The sequence below is a fragment of the Spea bombifrons genome, chromosome 6 (assembly GCF_027358695.1).
Source record: "Spea bombifrons isolate aSpeBom1 chromosome 6, aSpeBom1.2.pri, whole genome shotgun sequence".
Lineage (NCBI taxonomy): Eukaryota > Metazoa > Chordata > Amphibia > Anura > Pelobatidae > Spea > Spea bombifrons.
The window spans coordinates 43,443,550-43,465,574 of record NC_071092.1 but is presented as its reverse complement, the minus strand read 5'-3'; the positions used below and the strand labels follow the sequence as shown (position 1 = coordinate 43,465,574).

General features: G+C 45.0%; 2 protein-coding genes across 2 annotated transcripts; one reads left to right on the top strand and one right to left on the bottom strand.

Annotated features, from left to right (window-relative positions):
- Positions 1-586: 586 nt before the first annotated feature.
- Positions 587-5,798, bottom strand: UROD (uroporphyrinogen decarboxylase). Its single transcript, XM_053468722.1, has 10 exons — positions 5,650-5,798; positions 4,103-4,215; positions 3,394-3,473; positions 3,069-3,131; positions 2,437-2,634; positions 2,158-2,319; positions 1,931-2,068; positions 1,402-1,502; positions 985-1,051; positions 587-887 (listed from the first exon to the last, which is right to left on the bottom strand). Exons 1-10 carry the CDS (start codon positions 5,676-5,678, stop codon positions 729-731), a joined length of 1,110 nt encoding a protein of 369 aa, XP_053324697.1. The 5' UTR covers positions 5,679-5,798; the 3' UTR covers positions 587-728.
- A 3,448-nt stretch (positions 5,799-9,246) lies between these two features.
- Positions 9,247-21,550, top strand: HECTD3 (HECT domain E3 ubiquitin protein ligase 3). Its single transcript, XM_053469751.1, has 22 exons — positions 9,247-9,373; positions 11,107-11,447; positions 11,636-11,796; positions 12,061-12,153; positions 12,604-12,739; positions 13,947-14,062; positions 14,349-14,462; positions 14,564-14,646; positions 14,927-15,092; positions 15,628-15,709; positions 16,002-16,184; positions 16,418-16,470; positions 16,898-16,962; positions 17,540-17,643; positions 17,766-17,885; positions 18,320-18,409; positions 18,634-18,840; positions 19,614-19,743; positions 20,077-20,151; positions 20,352-20,433; positions 20,631-20,702; positions 21,184-21,550. Exons 2-22 carry the CDS (start codon positions 11,127-11,129, stop codon positions 21,266-21,268), a joined length of 2,538 nt encoding a protein of 845 aa, XP_053325726.1. The 5' UTR covers positions 9,247-9,373; positions 11,107-11,126; the 3' UTR covers positions 21,269-21,550.
- The last annotated feature ends 475 nt before the right edge of the window (positions 21,551-22,025 follow it).

Genomic DNA, 22,025 nt, shown 5'->3' with positions numbered 1-22,025 from the left:
GATACCGTTTTATATGAATTGTGTTGAAAATTTCAGTGCTTTTTTATGAATAAACTGTTGATCACAGGACCGGGTTCCCTTTGTCGCTGTGTGATGCTGGTCACAGGGCTAAAATATTTATATACAGTAAAGCGGAGATTCATATGTTAAAGGTCGATATCTTTCTCCAATAAAAAGCTTCCTTTATGTGCATGGAACGGGGAAACCACCGGAATTACGGAGCCACAGCGCAAAAAAATATCTAATTGAGTTATACAGTATACAGGGCCAGCCATGCTTTTCCTGCAACAAGCTCGCTGGGGTTGGACCTTCATCATGTATACATTATCTGTGATTACATTAGTCACAGGAATAAGAGAAGTATGGGTGGTATAGATGATAAGGGGTTGTGGTGCAAATTGTTATTACACGGGGTATTTTGTCTTATTTTGGTAAATCACAAGATTTTCCCCTTCAGCGGGAAGTAGAAGCCCTGAAGAGGTTTTAGCTGCCAGCTTATAGCGAAAGCAAACCACCAGAAGAGGAATTCATATTTGGGGGTGATGAATTAACGTACAATCACACAGCCTTACAGCAAATAAGGAGGTTTTTTTTGTAAATCTCAAGTTTGTTTATTCCAACAAACCGGGTTTGGCGGCTCCCGAAATTAACCGCGCCGCAGCTCTATAGCTCATACAACCGCGTGTCAGCCCATCTCAGGACTATCTGATTTAAGTCCAGCTCTCCGTTTAGTTCTCCTTAAGTTCCGAGTACTTGTGTACAGCGGATATAAAGGCTCCGACGTGTTCAGGGTCCATGTCTGGATACAAGCCGTGGCCCAGGTTGGCAATGTATCCTCTACGGCCAAAGTCTTCAATCATCTTCTTGACGGTCTGCTCGATGTTTTCCTGCCGAAAGAAACGAGATTTCCGAGTGAAGTCACGCAATAAACTCCCCGAAATTCCGAAAAAGCACGCGATCAAAACCGCAGAAATAAAGCCCTACCTTACTGGCATACAAGGCACAAGGATCCATGTTTCCCTGCAGCGTCACTCTCTTCTCTGTTCGCTCCCTGGATAGAGAAAATAAATACGGCAAAGTATGTGAGTTTAATAGAGCAGCAGCCACAGCCTTATGCCTGGCATTAATGCCCCCATTCTATTAATATCAATCACTTCTGCCAGAAGACTGTTCCATGTATCCACCTGATGCATGTTGCATATATATATATATATATATAATTTTGCAGTTATGACTGAGGAGTTGCACCCCAGTCTGTGCATTTAAGTGGATGCAGACCACGAGCTGTTAATGTTCTGTAGTGAAGTTTTGGGAGCAGGCGGTAAACTATCCTGTCGCATCAGGTGGTTTGACTTATGACATCATCTTATAAGGTCGGCCAGACCTCGGCTGACCGCTCACCTGGCTTCCTGCGGTCGTATTGTCCAGTCCAGCCCCACTACCTCGTAACCGGCCTGAGACAGATCTTCCAACGCATAGTGCGCATCCTTAGCAAACACGATCTGGAGATTTGCAATAAAATAGTATTTAATTTTATGTTTTCCATCAAAAAAAATAAATAAATACAGTTATCAGCAAACTGTGGCATCCCTGGCTGTCCACCCTGTTCAGATGTCTTTACAATTCCATATTCTTATTCTTCTTCCACTGGGGTCCTCCCGATTCTCACTGTATTTGGCTGTTGCCACTGCTATGACCTCCACTTTGTCTCCAATTAAATGCGATTCCAGCAATATTTTAAAGCATTTTCTTTGCATTAATTTATTTTTTTTTTTCAATAAAAAAAAATGTTGAGCAATACCATGTGACAAAGCCTACTGATTAGGTAGAGGTTGCATGGTCCGGTACAGAGGAGGGCCAACCAAACTAAATTAGCAGTTTTTATAATAAAATATTCTATGGCGAAAAGAATCAGAAGGCAGCGTCTCACCATGGGGACTTGCTCCAGTCCTTCCGCTTTTAATTTGTTCTTCACTCTTTGGGATATTTCCTTGAGGTATGGAAGGGAGAAGTCGGCAAACTGCTGGGGACCGAGGCAGCCAGCATGGGATTCGAAAACCTGAAGAGCCTGAAACGAAACAAACCAACTTAAGAATCCTTTTCAAAGCTCCTTGTACCCGCAGACGCAGTCTTTGCTTCGCTGATACCGTCCAATACCTGCGCTCCGGCTGCCACCTGCCCCACCAGGTAGTCCACAATGACGTCCGTGAGTTGCTGCAGAAGCTGGTGGCTGGCGGACGGATTCTGGTACAGCCAACGCTTAGCTTTGGACATAGTGTTGGATCCACCACCTTCAATCATGTAGGTCATCAGAGTCCACTGCAGGAGGGATACACATAACACTCACGTTACCGGATTTAGGACTAAAAGGCGGCGTTAATCCCCTAGTTTGTATCAGCGGACATGTATCTATCACCGCTTTCTGGTGGGACTCACCGGAGCCCCCGTGAAGCCAATAAGGGGCACCTTTCCAGCTATTTTGTGCCGCGTCAGAGTGATGGCACGGAAGACGTAACCCAGCTCCTGTGAGACATCCACTTTGGGTTTGAGCTTTTGCAGGTCCTGTGGGGTCTGCAGAGGTTCGGGAAACACGGGACCCCTTCCGGGCTCCATTCGAATTTCCATTCCCAGCGCCTAGGAGCAAAAGGTGAACAATGACATCATCAGCTTAAAGCAATACTACAAATATGACTTGGTGAATGGGTCACCAGCCAGACGACGATCATAACTAAAAGTGTATTTAAACTGAAACGGTTTGATAATGACTGAAATACTCAAGGAATATTTTCCCAACAATCACAATGAGTTGGTTGTGAATTATATGGCGTTATATAATGAGACAGTGATGCAATTTTACATTTTAATTAGATATAAGCTGCTCAACATTTAAAAGGATATTAACCCTAAATATACTCCGGCTGTTAGAGTTCCTTTTAAACAAAGTGGGGAAATACTGTGATATATATTTATTTGTTAGTATACATTTATATTATATTTCTTATCTTTATTCACTTATAAATTACAGAACATTTAAATATCGTCACCTATGGAGTCATCGCACAGCTTACCTGCGGGATCACTAGAATGTCGGAAAAAATGATGGCAGCATCCAGAGGAAACCTCCGCAGCGGCTGAATGAATAGAGGAGGAATCATTAGCTCTGGATCATCCACTCCATCACTGTTATGGGAATGTGGCCCTCGAAAGTTAACGCTGTCACTGGGCCTGTAGTTACAAAGTATTGGATGCACCATGTTTGGCCCCCCCCCTACCCAATTACCTCTTCTCATGATTTCAGACGCACCCTGCTCTGTAGCAAACAAAATGTTTATCTCATCATCTATTACCAGAACCAGCCCCGGATCTTGTGCTTCGGGGCGGTTTAGAACCTACCTGCAGGGTGAGCTCGCAGCAGATCTCGGGGCTCCGGCACGAAGCAAAGAAATCCTGGCCGGCGCGGGTCTCGCGGAATTCTGCAAGAGAGTGGATGCCAGACGTTACGCGAAGACTACCGGAAAACTAACGCTGCAGTGCCAATGGTTTATATTATCGCCCGTTAGAAACAAGAAATATTCAAAGCCATCAGAACCATTCCAGGGTTTACGTAATAACGATCGCGCCCATGAAGAGAGTTTTGAGGCCATTTCTTTTTTGTGAACGGCAGGCCAAAAACGAGATCTGTGCGTAAACGCATAAATTATAAAATAAAGGTATCGCTGCACTTTTATTTATTTGTTACCCCCCCATGTTCTCAAATAGTTCCACTTAAAGTCTTACCGGGATCCTGGCAACAAACTCCATTTATAGAACTTTACAAATAATCATTTTAAGATTAATGACCCCTAAAAATCAAACGGCTCATCAAGCCTCCTATGGATAAGGACGCCTCTGATGTGCAATGGAAATTATTATTTATTGTTTTATATAGTGCCATGAAATTCCATAGCGCTGTACAATGGGATGTGTTTTATACGGCAACCAGGGCTGTACAAATTCCCCAAATTGTTAGATTTTGAGGTTTAACTAACCAATAAGAAGGGTTTACAGAAAAATAATGAATGATGCCTATTAATTATTATACATGGGTTAACACTTCACGCACCTGGCAGATACCTTCCTGCTTGCCTCATACACCACACCGGCACATGTCGGCACTCCTCGCCCCGGGCAGCCCGTAAGAAGGTGTCGTTCTGCAAATCCGGGAATCCCTCAGGGCTGATGAAAGAGCAGAGTCAGTGATCGGCTTCATGCAAAGGGCCACTGGGACAGCATTAACCCGTTCTCTCCCAGGGCTGGCCAAAAACTTATCCCATCTGTAACCACAAGGGACGGCAACGTGTTTCACGTGGGTTATGTAATGAGAATTACAATGCATGTGCCAGGGCGAGAGAATCCAGCTGAGCCGGAGACCAACTGACACCCAACCCCTCCCTAGGCGGCTGCAAATTCTGCAAGCTTAGGATCGGAGCCCCTATCTCGACTCCGCAGACGGAATATCAAAAGAGCTTAAGAAGGGTGGGATAGAAAACGCACATTTCAGCAAGATATTAACCCTTGATTGTCAAAGGGATGAACAGAGAAATGGGTTTCACAGCCATCACCTTTAATAGACGATTTCAACAGAGTAACACAAGGGTTAAAAGGTACAAAATTAGGTTATAGCCATATCTGGGAACTCTCAGGGACCGGAGCAGACTCCTTCATATACTACAGCAGCGCGATTGTACGCAACACTACCGATCGGTGCGTTTACTACCGGTATGTTATGGTTGCCATCCCTGCTTGAAAGCAGGTGAATCAATTAAGCGCATCTTTAAATAATGACAAGTCAAGGTTTCCATGAGGACCGGTATTGGAGCTATTTGACAGTCACTACATGGAATCTGCATGATGAGCTATGAAAGAGTTAATATCTCAACAACAGGGTCAGATCATCTAGAAGGTTCCCAGGCAAGGTTACAGCCCCTGACAAAGGCTTGATGATCACTGATTTATTTTGATTATATGAAATAATAAAGGAAAAAAAATAAAGGCTCAGTTTTTAAGAGTGAAGTGAATGAACAAACACATTACTTTTATGGAGAGGGGGGTAGATAAGTGGAACAGCCTCCCAGCAGACGTGGTAGAGGTTAGTATAGTAAGGGAAATTAAACACGCATAGGATAGGCTGATGGCTCCTGAACAACGACTGATTATGGTCTTTACAGTAGGAAGAATGGGCGACTAGATGGGGTCTGAACTGGAAATTTCTTAATAAAAGTGTTTAGGCTGACGGTCAGTCAGTTGAAACCACATGAGGTCAGCGTGACATCATTAATGTGATTCCGGGACGCTGTATAATAATGGATCACTATATTGGAAACATTATATAATTGGGGGTTAACCTCACCGGCCGGTCTCACAAACTACACTAAAGCATCCTTTACGTGAACTCAGTGACCTCAATGTACAGACGTCCCGCTCTATACACGGACATCAATATAATGACACCGTGCCGCCCGGAAAGATTCAATAGATTGCTAGCTCTGAGGGACAGGACTTCACCTGACCTGACTGTTACCCCATGCACTGGTAGAGCCCTCTCCCCACTAACACCGGAATTTAATACCGAGTGACAAATAATGTGTCAGCACTCCCACTCAGACTCACATCAGGTGCTCCGGCCGCTCCATGCTCATCCTTTCCGGTAAGTGTCACGGCTTCACTCACTCGTTCTCCTTTTCGCAATTCAGTCACGCCTCCACATGCAAGCAGCCATTGCGCTACCGCCTTAAACTCCGCCCTCCCCCCTCAGTCATTGCCGGTCTCCATCCATGACCATGCAGTTTAGGACAGTCGTTGGCGGTGATTGGTCGATCGTGTTACCAATCAGAATCCCGTAGCACTGTAGGCGTTGCTAGGTAACACGAAGGCGGTGCAGGAAGAACTTGGTTCGCTGGTTGCTGTTTGCAACGCTGGTTGCCCTGACGTTACCGTATTGCATGTAGTATAAGTAAAATGTTGGCACACGCAACACGCAATGGGGGATTGCACAGCGGACCGGTCCTTGGACTGTTTGGGGGCAAAAGTCCTAATGTTAGAGAAATCACCATGGAAACCAATGAACTATGTTGAATTTTTTATTGTGTTTTTTATTGTGTTTCAATCGAAGATAATCTGATATTAGATAAATATTTGTAAAAAAACACAGAATGAGAGGCGGATCAGACTCATTCGGCCGCCTAGTCACCCGTCTCTCTGCTGTAAAGACCTTAATCAGTTGTTGGTCTTGTCTTAGATTCAGGAGCCGTATCCCATACATGTCTAAATCCCCTCACTGCATTAACCTCTACCACTTCTGCTGGGAGGCATATCCACTTATCTTACATCACACCCTCTCAGTAAAGTAAAACGCTCTTACATCACATCTAAGCCTCTGACCCTCTAGTTTTATATTATGACCTTTTGGTCTTTATGTATTTAAATTTTTCTGTCACATCCCTATTCTCTCTCTCTTCCTTTTCTTGGCTAAAACAAGTGTTTTTCAGTCTAGATTGTAAGCTTCTGAGCCGGGGCCTCGTTACCCAATGTATCGGTTTGTCTTGGCCAGTAGAGGTAGAGTGTCAGCTCATGCGCACAATTCTGTCTATGACACCAGAGAATGAAAGGGGGGGGGAGGGCAGGACCGCAGATAAATAGAGCCCCGAATATGATGGAAAAATGAGATTTTAAGTCCGGCGATGAATGCCTCCCGCTGGAGCCGCCTCGCTGTGCATGCGCGCGGCAGCCTGGGCAGATCTGGAGGGGGATTCGTTATCCGTCCTCCATGTGCGAGACGCTGATAACATTCCACGTTATCAAAGACTGCTGCGCGGGGTGGGACAGCCACACGCCGACCGGCCGCAGAATGCTTACGCGGCACAACGAGGTACTGCTGACCTACCCAAAATACATTAAATACACATTACGTTTATAGAGCGCCAGCAGATTCCGTAGCGCTGTACAATCAACACTAACATTAAAGACAACAAGATTCACATGTAACGTGTGCCTGATACACGCTACCGGGAAACGCTTGGGGTCACTCACATGCTTTCATGGAAAATAAGGAAATTTCTGGCTGTAACATAATTTGCAAAAAAGGGTTTCTAACCATTAATCAGCCTTTTAAACTTAAACTTGGATCAGCGAACGCAACCTGCCATCGGAACACAGGAGTGATAAATGTATAGTCATTTACAAAATTAACCCCGTCTGCGCTGGATTTCTGATCCATTTCATGTTATTTTAATGGCCAAAATTTGCTTTTCTTTATAAAACGAGGACATTTCTAAGTGACCCCAAACTTGTGAATTGGTGAGTGTCTGTGTCTTCATTTTGTTTTCCTAAAACGTCTTCAAAGCTACTTTCATATTATTTGTCTTCAATTTAGAGTGTTTTGGCGTCTTGGCAACGATATAATTAAAAGAGACCCGATGATTCACAGCCTGGGAACTCTGGGAACTCTCACGGTTGGACTCTGAGTCTCAGGGTTTTTGCCCCAGTCTCGGGGGGAAGGGGTAGATTCTCAGGGTCACACAGTCTGGGGCTGACCCCTTCCTATTCTATATTGTGAACGCTATGCTGCGATCATATATAAGTGCTTTTGCTCCCAGTATGTTATGGTTGATATCCCTGCTTGAATGCAGGTGACTTAATTAAGTGTATCTTTAATGACACGTCAAGGTTTCCATGAGGGACGGTATTCGAGTCATTTGGGTAACTTCTGGGCTCTGGCTATCCGGAGCCTACCATTGCGGGACATGACCAGGACTGTCAGCTGACATCGCGGGCAACACCCCCATTTAAAGGGGAAACACCCCAATTTAAAGCGGAAACAGGCAGGGAGTGGGGCATCCCCGGAGGATTCAGGCGTTGACCCAGAGAAACGGCCAAACCTGGAGAATTCCCTGGTATGGTCACTACATAGCATCTGCACAATGGGATATGAAAGGGTTAACATTTCAAGAGTCTCAGAGTCAGCTCATTAAGAAAGCAGCCCTGGCATTTTATCACCAAACAGCCAATCAGAATACAGCTTTCATTTTAAATGTTTCCCCAGTGTTGTTATTCAAATGTGTTTTTCCGCTACCCTCATCGTAAAGTTTTTCTAGAATGCATGTTTTCTTCTGTAATAAAAGTTTTTTTTTTATAGTGGATATTTAAGCATCACCGAGGTTATAAACAGTATGACGGACTCCGCTGACACGTTACATCACGTTACATCACGGCGACCGCATCCGCATTACGCAATTTCCCCCGTGTTGCATGTCATGTGCTGTCCCCTGCAGGATGGGGGGTGTATTAGCAGGTAGTTATACGTCACACCCTGCAGGGGGCAGCACTGCATCTGTACATAGTATTTCTGATAGGAGCGTTTGCTGAGCAGATGGGGAAACAGTTTGGTTTGGTCATCTGTGGTAGAAGTGACCCTTTTATTTTTTGGGGTGACGTTATCACCCGTTTATAGCAGTTTAAGTAGTGGATTTGGGAGACATAACCCATTTCCTGCTGTTTTTAGGGCTGTAGAACCCTGCGATCCCCTCATACCCGGCAAACATTCCGACCTCCTAGAAAAGAGGGGCATTAGGACTATCTCTCTAGTGAGGGGGACTCAGGTCGCTCTCATCAGTAATCAGGCACCCCCGATATGCGCTGCTCAATGGGCCATTTACACCAAGACAGCCCACCCTCCGCACACTTTGTGCCTTTTTGGTCATGGAGCAGCAGGTTATGACATCATATCCCGGCGCTGCCCTGGGTCAGGCTCCAAGTGAATATGTCACTAAGCGTCATTATAATACCAGCAGTGCTGTGTTACCTCACTGTGCCGCAAGGGGTATTTACCGAGGGCAGAACCGGTACAAATACAGCCCCAAAGCCAACTCCAGCATGTTATGTCACTAAATAATGTCAGTATGTCATTACATCAAAACCATACTGCACCACACACTTTCACATGGGCCGTGGTGTGATGTCATGGGGCAGATTATCCATGCAATGCTGTTGTTAGTTTTCCCAAAAAAGGGATATTATCCTGTTTGTCAAGACTGACACAGCAACTCCAGGAGTGTTGGCAGCCATGATATCGGCCACAAACCCCGTATGTGCTGACGGCAGACGCTTAACTGACGTTTCTTTTATTTAACTTTATTGTAACCAAAACATGTGATTTTGGATCAGAGCTCTGCTCATTGCAGCTGCGCACCAGCGCCGGGAATGCGCGAGTACACGGAGGAATACGGTAAACTGGTATCTGTCACTTTCTCCTTCTTCCGGGATTCCCTGGAGCAACTTCCTTCTTCAGAAAGAACCTTCTACCCGGGGATCGGTACCGACAGGAGCGCATTATCCGGTAATTATACCCAAAGTGTACACCCAGCTATCGGATCCCGTGAGCTGACGATGTACCGACACTGCTGACAGTGTACTGTGTCCGTACTGGCTTTACATTGGTTTACTTCCTATACTGACTGCATGTATACTGACAGCCCTCGTTTACTCACCGTCACCATGTAACTGTGCTGCCAGTATACACAAAGCGATTGCACATATACAATAACTGTGTACACCTATATTCCTGGACATTTAACAGGCCTTTAACCCCCCCCCGCCTGTATACATTTATTGTGTAGATTTAGACTTACTTGACGCCTGACAAATACAGCACGCTGACAGTATACATTATATATATAACATTTATATTATAATATACCCGTCCGACGCCTGGCTGTATACTCTGTGAATGTGTTGTCAGGTATATTATCGGTGCTGTGTATTGTATACTAGGGGTGGATTTAGGAGGCAGCCAAAATATTTAGGAGCCAGTTTTGTTCTTCCTTTCTCATGTTTTTATTTTCAGTTTTTACCCTTTGGTCTGCAGTTAAAGGATGTTTATTGGGGCAATAAAACACAAAACACACCTTTCTGCAGCGCTGCACCAATTTGTACAGCACCGCAGCTCACTACACAGGGTGGTTTACACCTAACAGTGACACACACACACACACACACACACACACACACACACACACATTCTACACTCATCTACACTTATGCTAATACCCAACTGTATCGTATACAACACCACACTCAATACAGAGGCACACACTATCCAACTACATACACTCACACACTCTATAAAAAAATACACACTGTAACACTGTACACACTGGATGTGACACTCAGACTACAATACAGAAGACATACCGACTCTTACACTAGACACACACACACTCACTCTGGCACTATACATTTACACACACTCACTCTAGCACTACACATACACTCACTCACTCTAGCACCACACAAACACTCACTCACTCTAGCACCACACAAACACTCACTCACTCTAGCACCACACAAACACTCACTCACTCTAGCACCACACACACACACACTCTAGCACTACACATATACCCACTCACTCTGGTGCTATACATTCACTCACTCACATACACTATTCCCCCTCTCACCTCGGGGAGACCTGCCACGCCGCTGCCTGTCTTTTGCCATTGTGAATCTGGCGCCCTCCGCTTCCCTGCGGGTGCCATGATGTGCCCAGCAGGGTCATGTAACGTGCATTAGGTGACCCCGCTGGGCATCTCACAGCATTCGTGATGGCAGCCCTTGCCAGTTCATAACCCCTTGTCCTGTGGGTTTCTGGTTGCCATGGATTTAATGAAAAGGAAGGAAAAATATCCGCAGTGTTCTATAACCATTTAAAATGGGGCTGCATATCAGTGACGTACTTGGGGGGGTATTTTGCGTGGGGGTGCCGCACTGGTACACACCTCCAGTCTCCTATATAATCAGGGGAAGAAATGCTGGGATAAAGCAGAGAAACCTATTCTTGCAAATATAATTTTTGGGGGATGTTCTTACATTTTAAAGTGGGGAGGGGCGCAAAATACTCTAGGAGCCCCCCCCTCTGTTCTTTCTTTCATTTTCACCTATATTAAAATATGGATTTTGAGGTCTCTTATGCTGCCGGACCCTCCGGAAAATAATTCAAGTAAATAATGTTTTTACATGAATGCCGGATCGCTGGTTCATGTTTTCACAAGTCTTTTTTTTTTCCCCCTCCAGGGTTCTTTTTAGCCCTGGAAATGCAGACCTCAGATAATCCTCACCGGCTCCTGGGGCAGATCCGCTGTGTTCTCGAATGCATCGACGGCCTCCGACACACAAAGCCTCTCCCCGAAGCATTGTGTTATATCCCCGGGGAGGTGCAATACAAGATCTGCAAGGACCCCAGCTCGTCCTCTTCGGCACGATGTCTGCTGACGGTTTGGGAGGCCCCCGGATTCTCCAGACAGAACCTGAAAAAGCTGTCCCGTGGCACAGTGGAAGTGCGCAAGGGCAGCTGCGTCAGGGCAACAGGGGAGGAATACTGCAATGCTAACGGCTTATGGGTAAAACTGAGCAAGGTAAGGCGTGTGTGAGCCGGCATCAGGCAGTACACACGACACTTCTGCATGTACGCTGTCAATCACATCCTTCTGACCGCCCAATGAACGAGCAATGCGTTTCTTACCATTGCACTGGTGCTTAAACGGTTAACGTACACTAGATTAAATGTAAAGGTTTTCTCGCCCCTCTCTTGTGTTTTATGTAGGATCAGATGGAGGAGTTCAGGAGTAGTTGTGACATGGCAGAGGGCTGGGTCTTGTTGTGCCGGCAGGACGAAGGGGGCGACAGGTTGGTTCCTGTGGAGTCCGCTGATAAAATCGCCCGGCAGCAGCAGATTTTTGGGGTGGATTTCAAGCCCATCGGCAGGTAAGGATCACACGCTGTGCCGGTTCTATAAAGCCGTAATATATATTACTCATTCATACAAATATGAATATTATGTAGACATTTCCTGCCGGAAGAAAGTCTGCCTATCCACCTCTACGCGTTAGCACATACGAGACTTCGTTAAACCAAAACCATGTATTTATTTGAGCATCATCGGCACGCAGAGCTCTGGCATCCAGGTATCACCACCCCGCTCCGTGTGTCTGGTCTCACACCTCACAGCGTTTCTTTTTCCGTTTGTAGATGGGAGGATGTTGTGGATGTTACGTACTCGAAACGTTTAGGCAATAAGCCCCGAATCACTCCCCAGGATGAGGAAGCCGTGCAAAAGCTACGGTAATGCATTGAGATCTGTCCCTTCAGCTTCTTCTTATTATTATTATTTTATTATTAATTGTTTTATATAGCGCTGTACAATGGGTAGACAGCACATAACAATATGACTTACAGAGACAACAGGTGAGGAGGACTCTCTATTACCAGAAACAAGAAATGACACGATGCACCATCTAATTGTTGTCTCTCCTTCTACAAGGAACATACAACTGTTGCCCCCCCATCTCCCACTCACTCACCGTTCTTCTTCAAGCCCCCCTTGCCCTACAGGAATACTCTCATCACACGCCTCCACGGCTCTACCATTGTAGATTCGTGCAAGACGATAGTATAAATTACCGCTACTAAAATGTTATGCTCCTTGCCTCTGGCCAGCGCTAGCTGTGTTTACGGTGTTGGTGGGGGATGGTCGGTTGATTTTCGTAATCGTCATCTTTATTCTTTTTGCAGATTCCTTCCTTCTTCGTGGAGCTATGAATGCGACGAAGATTTGGTGCATTTTCTGTTTGAGCACGTGGGAAAGGAAGATGAATCGCTGGGCAACGTGAAGCAGTTTGTGGAGAGCATCAACGTGTCTTCTTCCACGGTACGGCAAACCAGTGAACCCGACACAGAAATGCCAATAAGCACTTATTATTGCGTAACTACCCTGCCCAGAGTAGGGGTAACCAACGGGTCATTTTGGAACTACAACTCTCATGATACACAACACACACACTTACCCACTTACTCGGTCTCGGTCTCTTTATCGATCTCGCACTCTCTCGGTGAATTACAGCTAAATGGCATCACTTTGTAAAGAAAATGACATTAAAAAAGTTCTCATTTTATGACATGTGACATGGCTATGCTTTAATTAAAATTAGACAATAAAATATTCTGTTCCTTTAACCTTTGAAAGTAAACTCAGAGTTAAACGATTTCTCTGTGACTCACCCGGCAGCAATAAGAGGGACTTTGACATTTGGAAAGCAGGTGTTGGAACTGCGGGTCTCGCTGTCTCACCCACATAAAAATAAATTATACTGACCGATAAACATAGATAAATTAATATCTGTTATCTGTTCTACTTTTGAACCTCTGAATATACAAAATTATATTTTTATTCTATATTGGATTAGCCAGCACAGCACAGGAGTGATGGGAGTGATAAAGGAGTGATGGGAGTGATAAAGGGCATCTGTACACCTACGGAGAGATTCCATTAAAAATTCTAGCTGCAAAAGTCATTTACAACATTAACCCCGTCTGCGCTGGAATTTCTGATCCATTTCATGTTATTTTAATGGACAAAAATGTGCTTTTCTTTCAAAAACATGGACATTTCTAAGTGACCTCAAACTTTTGGCCCTGCATAATGTGTGTTTAAATTCATTGCATTCAGGAAATATTACACATCTATGCATTATCAAGGGCCAACTCTATCTTTTGTTTAGGAGAAACATCCCTGAGTTTGTCTTTCATATGTACGGTGACGTATAAAACGTGTCCCTCGATGATAGAGGTAGCAGAACGCTCACCGATTATTACTTTAATGAGAGGGCAGTAGATGAGTGGAAAATACTTCCAGCAGAAGTGGTAGAGGCTAATATAGTGAGAGGATTTAAACATGCATGGGATAGGCATATGGCTCCTGAAGACTAGACCAACAACTGATTAGAAATCAAGGCTTTACATCAGGTGAAACAAGCAGACAAGACAGGACAAGTGGGTCTGTTCCGTCAGGAGGACCTGAGGTTGTAGTTGTTTCGTTGTCACACCGCTTGTTAATCCTGACGTTTCTCTCGTTACAGGAGGAAAATAATATATCGTGTCTGACCGATGGTTACCATGACACTTTCTGGGAAAGCGACGGATCCCACGGGCAGCACTGGATTCAATTACATATGAAAGAAGGCACCATAGTCAAGTAGGAGCATTAACGTCTTTGCTTTTTGAGTAGAACGCCATCTTATTTAAACTACCTCTAGATACACGATTGGCTTGTCGGTCGGTGCTTTTAAGTGCAAAAAAGTGGCAAAAACAAATTTGTCTACTCTTAAAAATGGCTGCTTGGACCAGTTGACAACAACCAGTAACTTGACAACAGGGGAGAGAGAACTTAATGGGTTAAGTTAATTGAGTTGTGGCGGATCCGCGATTTTCTTATGAACCTTGCGTTTTCAGCCAATGACTGATTGGTCTTTTTCCATCAGGAAGCTGCTCCTTACGGTGGATTCTACCGATGAAAACTACATGCCCAAAAGGGTTGTTGTCTACGGCGGCGAGAGGGATTCCCTGAAAAAAATCAATGATGTCACTATAGATGAGTGAGTACAGCCCGGCGACACTTATTGAAGTACTCTGATAGTTTAACTCATGAGTAAGTACTAGACGTACTAACAGCGTGTGCTCTTTTCTGTCCCGGCAGTAATTTAATCGGAGATGTTTGTGTCCTGGAGGATATGACGTCTCACCTCCCGGTCGTAGAGATCCGGATTATGGAGTGTATTGGTAAGTATTGTGATGTTATACACAGAGCTGCTAAAAATGATGCTTCTTTACTTACTATTTCTTGGTAAAGCCCCCCATACGCTTCCCCGTGACACCCCAGCCCTCCATGTGCCATGCACTGGTAATATATGGTACTGACTGGACGCTGCCATCTTCGTTGTTTGAACCCCTGCTTGGCTTGTAGCTACAAATTAATCTGATTCTGTGCGATGACATCATTGTTAGACTGATATCTGGGAAGCCTGTATTTTGCCTCCTGAAATATCCTACTTTCCCGTAGATGAAGGTATCGATGTCCGGATACGAGGGATTAAATTAAAGTCCTCTAAGGAGAGAGATTTGGGACTCACGGCAGACATGTTTCAGCCGGCCAACCTAGTAAGATATCCACGGCTGGAAGCCATTGACCCGGATGTCCTTTACCGCAGAGCCATCGTAATACAGAGGTAAGACATTCTGTACAGCAGAGCTGGTATTAAACAGAGGTACTTTGCTTTATATAATGGGATATCGGTCAGTTACTATTTATGCTATAATTATATCAGAATACGGTTATAGCCTTTAGTGTCCTCACCGGTTTGCCGTTTCCATGGGAAGCAAGTAAACTATGGGATTTGAGTATTTAGATGAAGATATATTCTCGGTTATTAATACCCCTCTGTCTTGTCACCAGATTATTGTCAGTCGCTGTGCTTTGATTGGGCCTTTGTTGTATGTTCTGCCTTGTATGTGTGAAGAGGTGCTGCGTACTGTTGTGTGTGGGAAGGGGCTGCCAGATAGTGTTTTGACTGCTAGATTGCGTTGTGTAGGGGGTGGCGAGAGGCTGGCGTTTTTAATAAAATGTAATGCAATCTGTATATGGCGTAGAATAAGAATGAGGTTCTTGGAGGTGAAGCGCATGCCTAAAGTAATTCCCAAATGCAAAACTTGCAAGGCTCCCTGGCATAGATCACCATATACAATTTTTTTCACCCCTGACAGGTTTGTGAAGCTGCTGGACAATGTTTTACATCATCTCGTTCCTACCTGGGATCACAGCGTGGGCACCTTTAATCAGCTCAAGGTAAGAGCCAACAGGTTTTTTTTTTTATACTATTTCGCAATTGTTAAGTATTTTATATATAATGTATAACATTGCCTATGGAAACTGATGTACAGAAACATTTATATTGTTCATCAACTATACTTCCAAATCCAGTGTATTGGGTATTGACAGACCTTCCCATTCCGTGTCGCTCCCTGGAGACCCTAAGCGCCCCATAGGTTTCATATGAACACAACGGCAGGACCCCGCTTGTTTTAAAGTTAAGGCATTCGTGTGGATATTTATGTGATCGGTCTGTTTCCGTATCCAGTATATCAAGCAGTTCCTTCTGCTGTCCAAACGCCGCTGTGCGCTCATCACCCAGTGTCTGAAGGACTCGGAAACCAGTAAGCCCAACTTCATGCCCCGTCTGTACATCAACCGCAGGCTGGCGGTGGAGCACAGAGACAACCCTCTGCTGGACCCGACCTACAAGAAGACCGTCTTTAGCCAGGTAATCAGATAATCGGGTAATCAGAACATGGGGTAGCTGGAATAGCAGTTGCGTCGAATTGCAGCTCTTGCGCTACAGCTGATTAGAAGCCAATAACACAACGGATATGAAAGTACGCTGGGATTGCCCTTTAGCCGTGCAAATAGCGTGGTGCGTTTTCTTTGCTGTTTGAGTGATGGACGATGTGTGATGTTATGGAGAAAGTTCACTTTCTATGGCTTTTTGATCTCCAGGTGTATGAAGGTCTGAAGCCCACAGATAAATCGGAGAAGCCGCTGGATTACAGGTGGGTCTCCCATATGCTGCGATGTATAATCATAATAATAATGTCCTGTTCTCTAACAAGGACTATGTGCGTTGACTGTAGCAAGGGATTCTGGGTAGTGATACTACTTGCCTTTGTTAGCAGCGTGTGTGTGTGTGTGTATGTATGTATGTGTCTGTATATATATATACACACACATACATACACTTTTATATATATAGCAAAGTGTCTTTTAGGAACCACTGGAAAGCTCAGAGGATGGCAGCATTAAGACAAACTTTGTAACGGTTCTTGCGATTACTTTTTTGCAGAATTGAGCTGAAATCAGTGCTTGGCAGAATCTTGCGTCACTTTGGCATCGCTACGAGTGCCTCCTGCTTTTCCTGAGTTGTTAGAAATCTGTGTTATGTGTTGGTAATTATTACCCTGTTTGTCTATGTTGTGTTAGGTGGCCCGTACGCTATGACCAGTGGTGGGAATGTAAATTCATAGCAGAAGGTATCATCGATCAAGGTAAGTGACATGCGTTTTCCTTCCTTCTATCTATCTATCTATCTATCTATCTATCTATCTATCTATCTATCTATCTATCTATCTATCTATCTATCTATCTATCGGTTGGCAGCTATAACAATGTATGTATTGTAATGTTGCTACAAGGGCGTTACAAGATTGCAAGTGGTTGGCTTGAAACTCAAAAATTCTCCCTCAGTTCCTGTACTCTGCAGGCCGGTGCGTTGTATGAATTTGAATGATTTATTTTTTTGGCCCAATTTCTTGGGACGTTCCGGACAACGTAGCTTTTATCCCGGCTGCAGACTGCTCCAGGAAATGTTTATTAGGACCGCCGGTAGCTTTATTTGGCCAACATAGCAAAAGATGCGTGCACATAAGATTTTGGGACCTCCAAGGTCTTTTCTACAGTTTAAATCAAATTAATTGGATAAATTAAATGCATCATAAAAACTAGACAAACTTGATTTCTAGCTCTGGTGCTGGTAAGCAGCGTAGTGAGTGATTGGAGTGTACGCTCTGTAGAGAGAATGCGTCGGATTCACATGCCCCCGTAACCCTGCGCATGTTGTCGCAGGTGGAGGTTTCCGGGACAGTCTGGCTGATATATCGGAGGAGCTGTGTCCGAGCTCGGCAGACACTCCCGTGCCGCTGCCGTTTTTCGTGCGCACTTCAAACCAGGTGAGACCTTCAGCTTCCTATCTCAACGTGTGAACCCCATTTATTTATTATTGAGTCCGCTCCAAAGTATCCCCCCCCCCATGAATTTTTCTTCTTTCTACCATATACCAAATATGTTGCAGGGTAACGGCACCGGCGAAGCTCGGGATATGTACGTGCCGAATCCATCCTGTAAGGACACGGCTAAATACGAATGGATCGGGCAGCTCATGGGAGCGGCTCTCCGAGGGAAAGAATTCCTGGTACGAATTTCTGATTGTTCGCTTCCCGTTTCCGTGTGTCCTGTTTCTTCCTAGATTTACCCCAAAATCTGCCATCCAACAGTAATCGACAACGGGGGACATTTAATCCGAGACTGCCAGAGGTTTAATATGTAAAATATGTCTATTTAGTGGTCTTCTTCACCGATGTGGACATGCTTCGCTACAGCGAGTGAAAGGCGACATGTAGATCCGGCGTTCAGGCGCACCGAAATTGGTTTTATTTATTTATTGGTTATAGCGACATCAGAGATACCTGGAGCTAGGTTAATATATTCATATTATAAAAGTAATATTTCTTTTCCAGCTGCACGTACCGCACCGGCTCATTATTTCACATCACTCTCTGTCCCGTGACACCCTTGCGTTGCCAGATCTGGTTGCTCGAGCTGTAATGGACTATTTTTTCTCGTTAGGTTCTTGCGTTACCGGGCTTTGTATGGAAACAGCTCACAGGAGAAGTCGTCAGCTGGAGTAAAGACTTCCCTGCCGTCGACTCTTTGTTAGTAAGTTCGTCCCCGGGGATTGTGGCGTATGAAGCGCGGGGTGAATGGTATGGCTCTGCTCTATCACAGATGAAGGTGAAATGGCTGTATATGCCGACATATTGGGTGTATATATTGCTAGATGGGTCACGTAGTTCCATTGGAAGTAGTTGACCTTAGGAGATGCCATATGGTAAGGCGAATGGCTTGCTTCCGAGCTTAATGGTGTTATGCTTGACTTCCAGGTCAAGCTGTTGGACATGATGGAGCTTATGGACAAGGAGACTTTTGAGTTTAAGTTTGGTGGGGAGCTCACTTACACAACGGTGCTGAGCGATCAGAGGATGGTGGAGCTGGTCCCGGGGGGCAGCGGCATATCTGTGCGCTATGAAGACCGCATGGAATTTATCAAAATGGTACAAAAAGCTCGGCTGGAGGAGAGCAAGGAGCAGGTAACGCGTCTCCTATCGGGGATCTTCTGGTTTGAGTCACGCAGCGGTTTTCCTTCTAAAGTGAAAGGTCCTGCGTGGAAACGACTACAAAGGATTTGATGCAAAAATGTTCCCACACAGAATGCAACGACCATGATTTCTAAATGCTTGCGCGGTCGGGAGCGGACGGCCAGTCCTGTTTGTATAGTAGATTCCCCCATTCCTTCTGTAATACTGTTTTTGAAAAAAATGTAATATTTGACTATTTTACCTCGTTATAAGCAAATCTATAAATAGTTTTGTATTCAGATATTTGCAAATTATATTGTGGAATCAGTTCAGACACAAATCCTATAAAAAAAAAAAAAAAAAAAAAAGTATCTTCATATTGTCTATCTTTTGTGGTAATTACAGTATCTAGTCCTATTGCCTCCCTTTATTTAGGAAAGGATCTCGGTTTGTACGGCTTGGAGAAAAGAAGAGAGAGAGGAGATGTCGTAGAAACGTTTAGATATTTAACAAAGTACAGAAGTTTTATTTCAAAGGAAGAGAACTGTTAGAACTAGAGGTCCAGGGGCTTAGATGTAATGTAAGAGAGTTACTGAGAGGCTGGTAGATAAGTGGAGCAGCATACCAGCAGAAGTGGTAGAGGAAACTTAAACATGCATGGGACAGGCATATGGCTCCTGAATCTGACTAAGGTCTGAGTCTTCACAGGAGGGACAGCGGGCAGACCAGATGGGACTGAACGGGTCTGATCTGCCAGTAAATTCTATGTTTCTTATGTCTCTCAGATTGGAGCGATCCAGGCTGGGCTTCTTAAAGTGGTCCCGCAGGCTGTGCTGGATCTTCTCACCTGGCAGGAACTGGAGAAGAGGGTCTGTGGAGACCCAGAAATCTCCGTGGAAGCCCTAAAAAAACTAAGTAAGAATCATAAGAATGCAAAACTTTGTCACCAAACGGATACGAGAGGCCTGCATGACGTTTACGTCCCCTGTTCTCATATGACGAGCTCATCTGTTTTGCTATATGCTTCATTTACCGACAGGGGAGCTATTTATTTGCATCTCGCCACTAACATTCCTTTTGTACCTATAGATTTCCTGCACTGCTCCAAAAAATGAGCAGTCGCGCATGGAATGTATTAAAAGAGAACTTTTCCTATCCGTTGAATGATCTTTGTAGCGTTAGTCCTGCGGGGATCTCTGCGTCTTCTATTCTTGGTGATTTTGGTTTAATGTGTCACTGATTTTCCAGCCAGGTTTGAAGATTTGGAAGCGACCGACGTTCGGGTTCAATATTTCTGGGAAGCGCTGAACAACTTCACCAATGGTACGCAGAAATGTTCCTCAGGTCTCCGTATACAACGCGCAATGACGGGTACCGTCTGAACGGTGATGGGGAAGGAAAGCGGAACGTGAGCTTAAGCAGCGGGAGGACGGTACCGTCGGGGAGCGCGGGTGTCTGTACGGGGTGTGATAGCGGGTCACCTCGTCATGGGAGGCTTTGCCAACGTTGCTTCTGTATTGCAGAGGACCGGAGCCGTTTCCTAAGGTTTGTAACGGGGCGAAGTCGTCTCCCGGCTCCAATCTACATCTACCCAGATAAAGTGGGGTGAGTACAGTGATGATAGAGGGGGTAAATATGGAAAACGCCTTCCATTTCCTTTCGTTACCAAAGATCGCTTCTGACCGTTTTTATTTCCTCACTTACTGCATTTCACGCCAAACTCAGCTTTTTACACATGGCCAGCCTTTCTGTCGTCAATATGTTTGCTCAGCCTGCCCTCTGGTCTCTCTCCCCACCTGCAGATCGGACACCACCGACTCCTTACCCCAGTCATCCACTTGCTCTAGCACCTTGTACCTTCCACATTACGCCAGGTAAGGACATACTGCTGCTACTGAGTGTGCAATCTGTGTTTTTATTACATTACACTGGTGTCCAACCAGTGGCGATATTCGAGCCGGTGGAAGATCCACGAGGCAGCGGCCCTTCTGCCACATAACAGGGAGCCAAACGCCCTTTTGGGTGATCAGGCTCCCTGTAGCACCACTGCTCTTTTAAAGGCGGCTATCCCTGACCCCCCCCAACAGGTCCATTAACGCTTTGGGCGATTGCGCACAGCCTCCATAGGATGCATGAAAGGGCTGTATACATCTTTAGCATACAGAGCGCCGGGATGCGACATCGTATTTGCACCCCTAGCGGTAAGGCCAGCAGCAGAAGGGGGCGGCCGGTGTCGCTGCCCAGGCTTATCCCCCATGTGCCTGTTTATACAGTACTATGCCTTCTCCTTCACACCTCATTCCTGTACCTATGCCTTCTGTGCCATCCATGTGACGTGTTTTCTGCTACTTACAGTGCAAAGGTTTGTGAGGAAAAGCTACGCTATGCTGCATACAACTGCGTGGCCATCGATACAGACATGAGTCCGTGGGAGGAATGAGACCCCCTGGTCCCCGGGGTCTCCCTGAAATGCTTAGATTACTCGGCTCTGTTACAGGAGCTTGGCAGCACGTCGCCCAGTCGGATCTATAGCCGGGAATGGCTTGTTCATTATTTATATGCATTTCATGTTGCCGTGTGCATGACGTCACAGGGTCCCAGATGCATCATGGTTCCTGTATAAATATAACAGCAGTACAGTGTATGTGTGATATATTTTTGTACAGCTCTGAGACGCTCTGTTTTTGAAATGTATGACCTAATAAAACATGGTTTACCTGTCTGTGTTGGTGTGTCTGGACAATGAAACTTAGTGATGACATCATAACCCCTTGCATTGGGTCTTATGTAAGAAACCTGGTGACGACTGGTTCTCTGCTTCCTTCAGTGCCCTTTAGTGTGGCAGAATACACTTGGAATGTCTATAATGAGGCAGAGATGGAGACTGGACAATGCCTGCTTGTTTTTACTACTATTATTATTAATGTTATTATTAGTATCTTATTTACATAGTATACATGAAATGACATTTAAACAGAGATAAGATTGTAAAAGCAGATGGCCAGTGACTAGAAAACAAAATGCTCTGACCTTCTTAGGGGTCCAAGTCAAAAACCAGAGTTTGAGAATTATCTGGAATGTGCAAAATGCATTTATGAGAGTGGTGGATACACGGAATGTCCCTTCAGCTTTGGTGGTTATGTATTCAGACATAGAGTGGTAAAAGTGGTGCAGTTACCAGGAGCGATAGAATTTTC

What these genes read in the sequence shown, in the direction of transcription:
- HECTD3 (XM_053469751.1), top strand. Translation starts at nt 11,127, where the DNA reads ATGCAGACCTCAGATAATCCTCACCGGCTCCTGGGGCAGATCCGCTGT. An exon ending in ATCTACCCAGATAAAGTGGG is followed by an intron (nt 20,434 to 20,630) that starts GTGAGTACAGTG and finishes CCCCACCTGCAG; the next exon opens with ATCGGACACCACCGACTCCT. An exon ending in TACCTTCCACATTACGCCAG is followed by an intron (nt 20,703 to 21,183) that starts GTAAGGACATAC and finishes TGCTACTTACAG; the next exon opens with TGCAAAGGTTTGTGAGGAAA.
- UROD (XM_053468722.1), bottom strand. Translation starts at nt 5,678, where the DNA reads ATGAGCATGGAGCGGCCGGAGCACCTGAT. An exon ending in GAGCGGCCGGAGCACCTGAT is followed by an intron (nt 4,216 to 5,649) that starts GTGAGTCTGAGT and finishes CTCTTTCATCAG; the next exon opens with CCCTGAGGGATTCCCGGATT. An exon ending in ACATTCTAGTGATCCCGCAG is followed by an intron (nt 2,635 to 3,068) that starts GTAAGCTGTGCG and finishes TTTTGCTCCTAG; the next exon opens with GCGCTGGGAATGGAAATTCG.